Raw genomic sequence first — 12,606 nt, forward strand, 5'->3', positions numbered from 1 at the left:
TTTTTACAAGCATAAAGAAAAGGCTGATCTAAAAAAACAAGTCACAACAATGCTGTTTGTGCATTCTGTGGCTGAGGCGTGTTTGTTTGGTCTGTGTCTGGCTGTGATTTTAACAAGGTGCAAAAGGAGCAAGTCAGAGGGGTGGGAAGGCATCCGTGATAAATTCACGCTGACTTTGTCTTCAGAAAGTCGTCAGAGCGGAACAACATGTCGACATAAGAGGAATATTATGTAAGACTAATTTCCTGAATAAAATGCTTCAGCAATCCATTATCTAACGTTTAAAATATCTGGATAACCTACCATCATTTGGGAGTGAGGATGGCAGTGAACTAATGTACTGTGTGGAAATAAGAAATGAAACAGAAATGTATTTGAGGCAAATCAGTATCAGCCATAAGGGCAGTACATGGATAATATTCCAGCATCAAGCATTATCACCATCAAGCAAAGCAGCATCTGAAGAAAGTGTATTCAGACAAATAAAGTTCTAAAGCAAAGGGCAATTATCAAAGATCTGAAGTACTGTAGCACCTTTTAAGTCATGACAATGTAAAACAATTATGCTCTTCTGAGAAACACTGATGTCAAAAAGTATGCGGCTACATAGCCTATGTGAGAGATTGGACGCCGGTTTTCAACTCCCAAAAAATCTTTAAAACTCCTCCGCCACTGCTGGACGAGTTTTACTAGCTACGGCAAACATTTCAGTAACAATAAAATATTTTCATGACTTCACCAACTTGGGATTATTTAAAAGCAACAGTCATTTTCTAAGAAAATCAATATATTTTATCCCAACTCAACAATTACATATCCTGCCTAGATGCTCTAACTACAGGTCAGCTTCAAATTTTGCAGAACAAGGCGCTGTTGCATAGCTGAAGAACAAAGATGTTACAACTAATGCAGGCAAATGTAATTTAGTCAATTAATTTATTAATAACAATGAAAAGCTAAACACTATTTATAAAGGCTTCACATGATTATGTCAACACATTTTCTACCATCCCTAAAGGCCCATTACATTCACAGAGGTTAAAAACAAGAGCTGATCAAGCTTTTGGCAGACTGCATTGGAGTCCCAGCTTTAGTACAGACTTCCATTTAATATTCCATCTGCCTTCACTGCCTGTTTAAATACCACATGAAAGAAAATGTTTGATTGACAGTTTCTTTTGTTACTTTTGCATAGTGTTTTGTCATATTACAATAAGACCTATTATTACAACTTTTGCAAACAGTTTAACATTTTGTACTTCACCTTTTGGCTTTATATGATAATATTCTCCTTTAATGATTTGTCAATTTGTTTAGTCCTTTAATGCCGTTTTCTTATTGTAATAAGAGTTTTCTAAAGGTATTGGGAAATGAAAGAAAGACAGAAGGACAGACAACCAGAAAAGTGAAGGGGGAGTGTAGACATACTGTCATTTGCTAGACTTTTTTCCAGACACTGACAGACAGACCTGCATATTCCTGAGCAGTTGGAATATCTCCATGGTCCTGAGGACAATGTCTTGGACCGTCTCCTGGCCGATGCGACACAGCGAGGCTGTGTTGACATCACGAGCTGCCTGAGCCTGCTGCTGTTGCTGCTGTTGCTGCTGCTGCTGGGGCGGCGGCTGCCCGCCAAAAGGCGATACAAGAGGAGGGGTTGTCATGGAGACAACAGGTAAAGATGGTGTAGGAGGAGGTGGTCCTGGTGAAGTTATTTCAGATGAGCACACCGTTACATGCCTAAATGAAGTGTTTGAGGGGAACAAGAGATATACATGTACAGTAAAATAGATGTACAAAAACAGTGGAAGTCTTGAATACTCCACTTCATGTCTGCAACTAATAAATTAGTTCTGAGTCTGAACTGGACAAGTTTAAAAATGTACATAAACCAATTAATCACTCAAACAGATTCTGACATATCAGCAATTAATCACTCAGATTTTGATTGCATCATAAATAAGTGTTGGGATTCTTTATGCACTGTACCATTTATTTAATAAGCAGTAGTTCCTGGGAGCATTTACAAGATCTCGCAATTTAGCTCAGAAAAAAAACGCAAACGTGTCTCTGTCAGTGCCCTGACTAAGTGACTGTGCACGCGAGGTTTCAAAAAGTGCACGCGCCGTTTGCACCGTTATAGACGCGAAACTGGATTGGATACAACTCGCCCAAACGCTGCGGTCAAGTAGCAGGTTAATTAGCTGCCCTGTAAAAGTGGCGTGGCTGTCACCGAAGCTAAGTGGACAGTCGTACCACACGACACTTCAGCTTTCTCTCGGTTCATTTTTGCGTCGTTTGGTGCGCCGCGTAAAACTTAACACCGCAGTGATTGTTCATATTTGTGCTACAGTACATTAGACGACGTGTAATGTTACCTGCACGGTGACAGTTTATCTGTTTTGTTGACATATCACATCCACTGCACTGCTCTTAAAAGCGCTGCCGCCGCAACTCTCGCGAGAACCTTTTGACTCCGGCATTAAGTACTGAAATAGACGCGCCATTTGAAACTTTTTTTTTCTTTTTTTTTTACTAATTTGATTTGATTTTCACCGGAGGAAGCCGCACAGACTTATTTAATATATCTAATAATATAAAACTTAACCCCTTTTTTTATATTTTGATGGTACTCCCACCTCTAAATGTTTCGACAAAGTAGCAAGAAAATTACGGTAAAAGCAAGGCGCACAAAAAATTGTTCAGGTACTTTGTTTAACAGCGCCATGTGCTGGTGTAAAACAGCCAACTCAGCTTGAGTTCATCAGCTCTAGGCCTGTCCACACCAGATAATTGCTTCTCATTGCTTCTCTCGTGAACCTCCAAATCATTTTTATTAAGCTTAATTCAATATAATCTCCCCAAATGTTGTCTACTGCGTGTTATATTTAATCCTTGAATGAGCCATCCATCCCTCACTTACACTGAACAACTGGAGTTAAACTATTTTGTGACTCACGAGAATTCAGATTAATTTGAAATACAAGAGGTGTCAGAAAGAGACAGTAGGCTAGACTCAGTTGCTTCTTCAGCATGTGCTCTGCCATGCAGCAGAATTACTGCTCTGATTTACAGGGATTCCGAATAAGGGCTTTATTGAAAAAGGAAAGGCTTTGCCTTCAGGCTTGAGTGAGACTGAAAAAGTAGATTAGGATGCCTATTACTTAATTTATATTATTCATTCCAATTCGGGGTTATAGACTGGATTTCAATTTTCTTTTATCTGAAATGTATTTTGTGTTATAATAACCTGAGGCCATTTTTTCATCTTATTGTCTTTCTCTAAAAACACCCAATCTGCAACATGCAACAATGATATGAATACCACTGTGTCAAGTTCACTTGACTGCCCACAGCTTCTTAATTGCAGAAGAAGTGCTGGTTAGCTTGCCGGGATGAATGAGCATTACTCTTACAATTCCCATCTGCTGTACTGCCAAACCAACTGAGGCATGCCTTTTGGAAATGAGTTTCTCCATAATCATCCTGCCTGTCTTCTTGGTGTCTTTAATTGGGCCGAGGGAGTAGTGATGGTTAGTTGACGGAGGCAGGTAGAGGAATGAATATGCTCTCCCTACACTGTTGCTGAATTATTACAACAAATAACTTTTAAAATAACTATATTCATTCACACATGTATGTATGGGTATGTACCTTTTGTGGGTGTGTGGGGAAAAGGTGTGTGTCTATCATGGGGGTGGAGCAAAAAAAGGCACCAGTCTGCAGGTCTTAAGCAACTTGAAAACCCATATATCATCACTGATCAAAGTGAATAGAAAAAACAGAAGGTATTGATCACATCAGTTTGAGCTAATAGAAAATGCACTGAATTTAAATAGCTTTTTGTCTTAATATAATCACACCTCAATAAGACAAAACATTCATGTAAATGTCAAAGACGCTCATCCATCTCAAGCCGGTGCCATCAGACATCTTATCATTTTTACTTTGCCCAACTTTATCAGGTTACACAGTTACAAATCTTATTGGGGAGCAGCTGGAATAAGATTCATGAAATACTGAACAGATAGGCAGTGCAGTATCTCATTACCTGCATGTTCCAAGCTGCAAACTGTGTTCCTTTCACTGCTGCATGTAATTGAGGCCTCTGGTAAAAAAAAAAAAAAAAAAAAAAACATGAGGCACCACCACGAATTACATTAATGCAGGTAGCAGGTTCATAGTAGTGCATCATCTTATCGGTGCTGCAGGGGCTTGAACTTTAAACAAGAGAGGGCAAAGAGAAGGAGAAGCAAAAAAGTCAACCTGGAATGAGGTTGGAGAGACCAAAAGGTAACAAAAAGTGGAATAGCAGACAGACAGAACATCCCTTGTGAGCCAACACAAACCATGCAATTATTAGCTTAGGGGGTATCAGGACTAAAACGGATTATCTAACCACCTAGTGCATTACTCATGCTTTAATTAAATACACTGATCCGGTCCCTCAAGGGCTAAGTTCAGATGGAAAGAGAGGGGGAGTACAGTGGTTTGCTGTAAAGGTATCTGCACGTAAAGTTCATTCAACTGCTCACTGCAGATTTCACATTGGAAAGTCTCTGGACCCCAGAACGAGATTAGTGTAGCTGAAGGTATGGGATACAAGTTGTGAGGGCAAGTCTGAGCATATGTCCATGTGTACAGATAATAGGCCAATCAGGTGAATTCATTTGTATAAAATAATCAAATTTCGACAGAAAGCCCACAGAGGAGTTAAAGTTTTTGTGCTTCATTTAATTTGAATGGGAAATTAGAGTCCGATGTTCCAATCAATGGACTGAACATTAGGTGTGAGCCGATTTGAGTGGTGGGGGCCTGTCTTACTGAGAAGAGAAATCTGGCTATTTACAATCATAAAATATAAGATATAATGAAAACACAAGTCCTGGGTTTGAGCACATCGCTCATATACTATAACTTACAGTAAGTACTGTTAAACTGTACTGTGACTCTGACAATTTAAGATGCTGTAAACAACTTTAAAGCTACTTAAGGAGAAGCCAAAGGGCAGAATTGTATTTTTAAATATAAAGTTTGTTCAGTTACAATGTGAAATAAATGTGTGTAAAAAAAAAAAATAGCTTCACAATGATAATCACAGTAATCCTATTGTACAGTAGGTTATAGCATTAGACGTAGAGGTTTTCAAAATAAAAGACTCACTATTAGTGGGCACCAGCCAACTTCGTGTCAGTTGTTATTAATGATGCCCTTGACCGTGCTATTGCAGCTCAGGACACCCACCGCCCTCACTGCGGGAAACAGGAGGCAAAAAGAAGGTCTAACTCAAACGAGCCGTAAACACTTCAGTGTCAGTTACATGTCAGTGGTTCCCAGTACCCAAAGATGGCCACCCAGGTGCATTAATAAAAACAAACACAGACACAACCTGGCCCAAGGTCAAGGAAATGGGCGGCTGTTAACAGGGATCAACATGACCCTGAAGACAACGGATCCATTTCTGCTCTTGTTGCCCAGCAACAGAAGAGCCATAATGGCAGTAATGGGTTAAACGGATACTGTGCTCTGTCGCTGGGGGATTTTATGACATTGTAAATCAAAGTTTGAAAGCAGAGTATTTGAAAAAGGAATATTTTATTGAATAATTCATCTCACCGGGCATCTCACAACTGTACAAAGGCAGTGGAAAAAAAAAAAACGGTTTGATCATTTAAAAATACACCTGCTTCTTTCCATATACAGTACTGTCGTTATCATAGTCCATGGATAGAAATATTCATTGGTCTATTGCTCATACAAACAGTAATTTTTAGCACCGGGAAGAATGCTTTTTAAGATAAACACAGTATTTAAGATGTGAATGTGGAATGGTGAATAGAAGAATATATTAGTAAATAACATCATAAGAAATTGATTCAAACAACAAAACAAAACAGTGCAGAGTAAATTCTATTTGAACACAAATATGCTTAAAAATGAAAAATTGTAATTTTTAAACAAGTAAAAAATGTACATAGAAGGGGAATGGGGAATAGACTTTTCCCCTAAAATCACTAACATTCTGAGCCACCGTACCTTTCACATTTCAGTATTAGAATTTCTCTGGGAATTCCAACACAAAGGCATTTTGTGGCATTTTGCAACATTAATGTCACAGTGAAACACAAGATCTCAGGGTCCAGCAGGCAGAGCAGAACAACCATGTTTTATAACCCCAGGGTATAGCAGCTACATCACAGTTTGGCCTTTTTTTTTTTTCCTGCTGAGCTCAGATGACAGTTAACACAGGTTCCTACATCTTGGGGTCTTCACACAGAGTACATCCAGGCTTCAAGTCAGCCTCTCTCTCCATTTGAATTGTAACAGAGTGGAAGTTGTAGGAGGAGAAACAAGCCTGGGTCATTTCTCTTAGGACAGTCTGAGCATCCACTGAGTCATCTGTAGAGCAGAGAAGACGACAAAGAAAATGATGTGTTTGCAATATATTTTTAAGACTACCAAGAAAATGTGGGCATTGAGCTGTCTTCAACAGCTAGTACCTTATATTTTTAAACTACCAGATACCTTATTGCACATCTAAAAAACAAATCAGTATGATACAAATGATAAGTGAAATTTATACACAAGGACAAAAAAAGTAGCAATTAGAGGAGTGTGATATAGTTAAATCAAAGTTATTAAGTGCACTGAACATGTTTTGACTCATCCATAATTTAGGCAGCACCTGTGTAAAAGTGTCGTACCAATTTAACATTGTACTACGAACAGCATTTCCTTCTCACCTATGGCTACATGTGCAGTCAGCATAACTTGGTTCATGGTGAGGGCCCAGATGTGAAGGTTGTGGACAGCTGTGACGCCCTTAACTGCCAACAGACCATTCCGAACCTCACCGTACCTCACCCCTGCCGGAGTGCCTAAGCCATAGAAGAAAGACACAAAGAGCCCAGTAGCAAGCATTAGACTGTAATATCACGATAAAGGAGTCAGAGAGGACACATATATTGACATTTTGGAGGGTTGGCTCAGAAATGACAACTTCACCTTCCATTAGGACGATTATGATGTCTCTCATGATGGTGAAGGTGGTGCATAAGACCAATATAGAGAAGAGAAAGGTGCAGATGGGGTCAGCCATCTTATATTCTGGCTATAAAAAAGGCAGAAAATGAGAATTCATTATTACCATACATACTTTTCTATAATTTAAACGTTTTTTTCTAAGCAGGTCAAAGCTTGCGAATAGACCGCAGCACCCAGATAAAGAGTTACTGCAACAACTGTAGTAGATAGGAATAAAGGACAGGGAATTCCGTATCTTGGCAAACACATAACTTTGCAGTAATGACTGCATAGGAAGAGGATGTGCAATACACTGAAGATCACTGAGCATTCTGCAAACAGATACGGATAAGACGCTAAAAGTAATTCAGGAATTAATAAATGAGAGCCACTGTACTCAGACTAAAAAAAAAAAAAAAAGAAAGAATAAGTAAAAACGGTGACAATCATCAAGATGCATTGTTTTAATTGAAATAATAACACTGTTCTCCTAGATTTATGCTTCATTGGCCAATTTTATCATTTAATAACCAAACACTTAACTACTCTCAATCCTTAACACAACCATTATTAAGCGATAGTGTGGCATCAAAATGTCTTTATTTCAACTTTAATCTGTTTATTCTTTTATTAAAGTGAATAATTACATTACAAAGTTTGTAAACAATGATGCGTATTATTTCAGTGGGTAAGGACTGTTTGTGCATTGGTGTAATACATTTTAAATATTTTTGGCCATTTACTGTACCTTTCTGCACTGCATGGTAGCAAAACCACATCCAATAAATACATAACAACTGAATATTAAATTAAATTATCTTTATTTCTCTAATAATCCAATATTGATGGGCAACACAATTTCCTTATGGGATCAATAAAGGTCTTTGAATGAGCTCATACGTTCTTCCCTACCTTCTACCACTTTCCACTCCTGCCCTCCTTTTATTGCTTTATAGACTCTCTCTGGGTTTTAAGCCAGTTTGCACACCTAGACCAACTCCTAACCTTGAAGAAGATAATGATGGCGCTGACAAGCACGCTGAGGCTCTGGAAAAGATCACCAACCACGTGGACAAAGGCCGCTCTCACACTGGCATTAGCCTGCTCAGCCCTCCGTCCTGAGAGAACAAAAAAAACCCAAAAAGGACACTTAATCTAATTTTACACTGGATTTTAATTCATTATATATTTCATTATAATGGACTGTAATACCCCCCAACAGTGCATATTTAGTTGTATTACACTATGTGCGCCCATAGGGGATTGAAATGTAATTGTTTCATAGCCAGTGGTGATCACATTTGAGTAGGGGGTGACAGAATAATGACTTGTACAGTAGGAACGTACCTGAGTCTGCCGCTTTTTGCTCCACATCTACGTGGTCATTATTCAAGTGGGCGTGATTTGAGATGTGACTGCATCTTTTTCCTTTCTTGTGATTGTCGCCGTGGCCGTGTGAGCTAAGCCCCCCGTGACTGTGACCATGACCAGACTGGTGAAGAGTGAGGGCCATGCTGTTGAGAGAGGGACCAAAGTATTTTCAAAGTAGGAGCTCTGAAGTACATGATGTTTTGCTTTTTTTTTGTTTGACAGCGCACTGCAACACAAACTACTTCAAGACTCCAGCATTGCTCTCCTCTCTCTATTGCCTTTAATTAAAATCATAAATATTCAAAGACACACTGTGCGCTGATGAAAGCTGTATAAATAAGTACTGAGTGTGTGTTTTGCTCACATAATATTGGCCAACACAGCACAACCAGAGGTAATGAGCATGACAGTGCCCTCGATGGTGTAGTCATCACTGATGAGGCGCTCAACAGCCAGGTAAACCAGCACTCCTGTTACCAGCCAGATGGTGAAAACTGACAGCAGCGCACCGAGGATCTCTGCATGGGTGAAAGAATAAGCAGAAAAACAACAGGATGAAATATACAACCATACAGCAACAAACACTGACTGGGAAGCATCAATACATAACATGGGAGAAGGCAACTTTAAATTCAATACACAGTTATGTAGCAAACCAGACTCAAATTTTTCCGGATGTAGCTGACTGGGCGCTTTTACTCCACATAGTAAACTGTTTAATTAGCACAGAACTTCTCAAATGCTGTACTTTAGTACTGTACAATGTTGAGGCACCTGCACTTGAATGGAGTATTTCCAACAACTCCAATTCAGAGGGAAATATTTTCATTGTTACACCACAATATTTATTTGACAATTTAAGTTACCTGTTGCTTTGGTTACCGGTTGCCGATTTGAATTCATTACATAATAAATGATGATGTGCTAATATGGGTTAATTAGCTGTCAGTACATAAAATAGTTAAAATCAACTCCACCATTATCAGCTGCTGTTTTTATGGGTCTCTCTATAGTAACAAGGCTCTTCAGCTTTACTTTTTACAGTTTTTATTTGGTAGCATACTTTTCACCTGTTAAAATTTGTCAAATAAATCTGGACTAGACTTGCCCATTTGACTGTTCTCATCAGAATCATACTAATTCTTTAGAAATATATTATTTTCTTCATGGAGTACTCATGCTTTTGTATGTTTTAGAGCATGTTTTTAGCACTTAAGCGTTTAAGTAAAGAATTGAGTTGAGTAAAGAATTTCAAATGGTAATTGCACTTTTTGAGCCAAGTGCACTTTATTAAGTACTATGTTCATGCAGCCTACTCTTACCATTTATGGTCTTCCATAGTTTTATAGTTTGAGACAAACTATGAAAAAAATGCAAGCAGTGAAGAGACTCAAACATTAATATGCATGAGCACCCACTATACCCACTATTCAGGGGTTTTGGAGAAAAGTGAAGATAACTTGCAAATTAACCTGTCTATTAACCTAATTCAAGTTTCCTCTGCTGCACATGGTGATCTCCCATAAAACCCCAAATTTTTTTGTTTTGTTTTTTAACAAATGAAACAAAAACCGAGAAATGACGTTATTAATTGATAACTGTTTGTAGAGGTCCTTAGAAACCTAGAAAATATTGTTTTTATTACATTTAGAAACAGTACATCATTTCAAGCTGCAATAGGCTCTTCACCATCAGATACTGGATGAAGATCCACTGATATATAATAAAGACAACCAGCAGTCAAAGTAGAGAGTCCTTATAAAACTGATACGGTACTTTGCTGATTCAAATTGCGATGAGCACTTACACTAAGCCTAAAATCCTTTATCAATTGGGCTTTGTACTGACCCACACCAAAAACCTGGATTTATTGCTGAGATAAACGTCACATGAAAATTGTTCCTGATAAATATTATCAATACTGTACCTGCACGGTGCCATCCGTAATTGAGCTTGTGTGTGGCAGGTCTGGAGGAGAGCCAGAGGGACAGCAGACTGATGAGGAAGCTGGTGAAGTCCACCAGCAGGTGAGCGGCATCTGTCATCACTGCAAGACTGCCTGCAAAATACCCACCTGCAGAAGGGAGTACAAGGGGGCAGTGCATTTACTGAATATAATATTATTGCTAAAATGGTAGATTGATGCCATAAAAAAGTGTTAGGAAGTAAAAGACCCGGTCTTAAGAGAATCTATGATTAAGCAGAGGAGAGCAGGGGGAAGGCAAAGAGACAAGAAAGGAATTGGTATAGGGGGGCAGAAAGACTAGTCAACTAGTAACTAGTCAACATCTGATCAGCCAAACAAATCAGCAGGTGTTCCAGTCAGAGGAGGTATAAGATTCCCACTGCTAGAAAGCATTAAAAAGGGAAATAAGCACCAGAAAGATGACTTGGGGATCTGCTGACAAAGTGAACTGAACAAAGTGACTCACCGAGGATTTCACCTATCATGAAAATGAGGCAGATGACGGAGACCGCACACAGCCTCTTCCTGGCAACTTTCTTCTCTCGCTCACGGTCCTCCTGAGCGCGGCTGTTGTCATGGCAATGCTTGACACCACCGGTGCCGTCTCTCTGTACCACCTCCTGTCTTGGCATGCTGGGGGAGCATTAAAGGGGGAAACATAGGCAAAGGGGTGACAAAGATCAGCGTGTGGTTGACCATTTGACTTTTTGGTTGTTTGGAGAATTCAGTGCTGCAACTAAATATTTAATCGTCATTTAAATTGCACATACAATCTTATGTCAAATAATTGTTCCCAGCCCATCACAAGTCACTGTGCCCAACCTTCCTAATTGTCCAAACTGCACTCTGCAATCCCAGAGATTTTTTTAATCACCTAAATGTGCTCTAAAAACTTATAAAAACAGCAAATATCCACATCTGATAGGGATGAACCTGCCAATGTTTGGCATTTTTGTTTGTTATGACATTAGATATGTGTGTTTATAAGTTCAATCCACCTGCTTTCAGATACAGTAGCTGCAGTAAATGGACAACTTGTTTAATTGCCAAAAACTTAACTGGGAGCTAAAACTGAAAGTTTAAGTCAAACACCTGAAGAAAAGTAGAATTTATAAACTACTATGACCATTTCAAAACATTATCTTAAAAATCTCAGTAGGTCAGTATCAGATAAAAGCTTAAAAAAAAAAAACTGAACTGTTTTTGCTGAAATAGCTGAAAATTTTGAAATGTCACTTCCTTATAGACAGTGGTTGGGCAAACTTCAAAGTTAGGAGGCAATTATGGGACGTCAGTGATGACGTCCCATAATTGCAATCATTTAAAAAATTATAACAATTTTAGAAAGTCGAAAAGATATATAAAAAGACCTGTACACAATTTAATGTCCTTTATAAGCTGAACGTTTTGAGATTATTATACCATTACTGCGAATGCTTTTTTTTTTTTTTTTTTTAAAGCATTGGGAGCTTTGAAGAATTCTTAAATGGGACTTTCGATGTTGATGCAGTAAATCAGCCAGTCCCAGCTAAGCAACAGTTCCCAGGCTTAGTATTTAACAAATTGCACAACGCTCCACTCTGTGCACACCTCCCTGTGCTTTGGAGGCTCAGTGGGGATGACCGGAAACCAACTGCACGTTTGCGCACAGCAGCAGAGACCGGACCAAGTCCCGTGTGGAAAACCAGTTCGAAGGAGCGTGAGCAAAGACAAGAGTCCCAGTGAAATCCCCACAAATCAGAAGATGTACTTCCCTTAAATATTAAACTTTGTAAATGTTTGACAAGTATTTTACCGGTGGCTCACTAAAAATCACTGGCTGCGTTAAGAGAAATACTGATGGGACTATTTTTTGTCAAATTGAAGTTATTAATTAATTGACGTTTACCTTCCCGCAAAGGTGTAATTGTTCCTCGCGTCTGTCATCAGGGGGACGGTCTCTGGATCCTTGTTCTTGGACATGATGTCTCGGAGAGTATTTGATATAAAACAAAACTCTCAAAGTCGAAAAAAATGCTCAGACTTTAATTGAATGTTGCAACAATACCTTTAAACTAATATTATTGTTCATTCAAAGTAAATTTCCAGAGTTACTCTTTAGGTCTTGTTGTCTCTTCTTGAACAGTATCCCAACTGCTGCTGAACATCCTCTCAATCCAAGCATGGCGCAAGCAGCTAAATATTTGGTGCAGCCTTGTGACCACCACCATTTGCACCGTGTGCAAATACTTGAGCGCCTGCAGCAG

The 12,606-nt window shown here is 38.9% G+C and overlaps 2 protein-coding genes across 2 annotated transcripts in view; both read right to left on the reverse strand.

Annotated features, from left to right (window-relative positions):
* The window catches only part of med30 (mediator complex subunit 30), a 36,108-nt gene extending 33,635 nt beyond the window's left edge, over positions 1 to 2,473 (reverse strand). The window contains exons 1-2 of the mRNA XM_067496564.1: positions 2,379 to 2,473; positions 1,470 to 1,740 (exon numbers count right to left, since the gene is read on the reverse strand). Coding sequence (XP_067352665.1) covers positions 1,470 to 1,664 — 195 coding nt within the window. The 5' untranslated portion in view covers positions 1,665 to 1,740; positions 2,379 to 2,473. The remainder of the gene's footprint in view (positions 1 to 1,469; positions 1,741 to 2,378) is intronic.
* Positions 2,474 to 5,576: 3,103 nt separating this feature from the next.
* On the reverse strand, positions 5,577 to 12,573 carry slc30a8 (solute carrier family 30 member 8). Its single transcript, XM_067496577.1, has 9 exons — positions 12,249 to 12,573; positions 10,827 to 10,993; positions 10,322 to 10,468; positions 8,759 to 8,912; positions 8,371 to 8,537; positions 8,029 to 8,141; positions 7,006 to 7,111; positions 6,744 to 6,878; positions 5,577 to 6,399 (listed from the first exon to the last, which is right to left on the reverse strand). The coding sequence occupies exons 1-9, from the start codon at positions 12,320 to 12,322 to the stop codon at positions 6,254 to 6,256; spliced, it is 1,209 nt and encodes a 402-aa protein (XP_067352678.1). The 5' UTR covers positions 12,323 to 12,573; the 3' UTR covers positions 5,577 to 6,253.
* Between the last annotated feature and the right edge of the window lie 33 nt (positions 12,574 to 12,606).

This window comes from Channa argus, chromosome 1, assembly GCF_033026475.1.
Source record: "Channa argus isolate prfri chromosome 1, Channa argus male v1.0, whole genome shotgun sequence".
NCBI lineage: Eukaryota > Metazoa > Chordata > Actinopteri > Anabantiformes > Channidae > Channa > Channa argus.

Excerpts from the sequence above, each read along its gene's own strand:
- slc30a8 (XM_067496577.1), bottom strand. The coding sequence starts at position 12,322 with ATGTCCAAGAACAAGGATCCAGAGACCGTCCCCCTGATGACAGACGCG. Across the intron at positions 8,538-8,758 it reads GCTGTGTTGGCCAATATTAT|CATGGCCCTCACTCTTCACC; the intron begins GTGAGCAAAACA and ends CTCTCTCAACAG. Across the intron at positions 8,142-8,370 it reads GCAAAAAGCGGCAGACTCAG|GACGGAGGGCTGAGCAGGCT; the intron begins GTACGTTCCTAC and ends TTGTTCTCTCAG.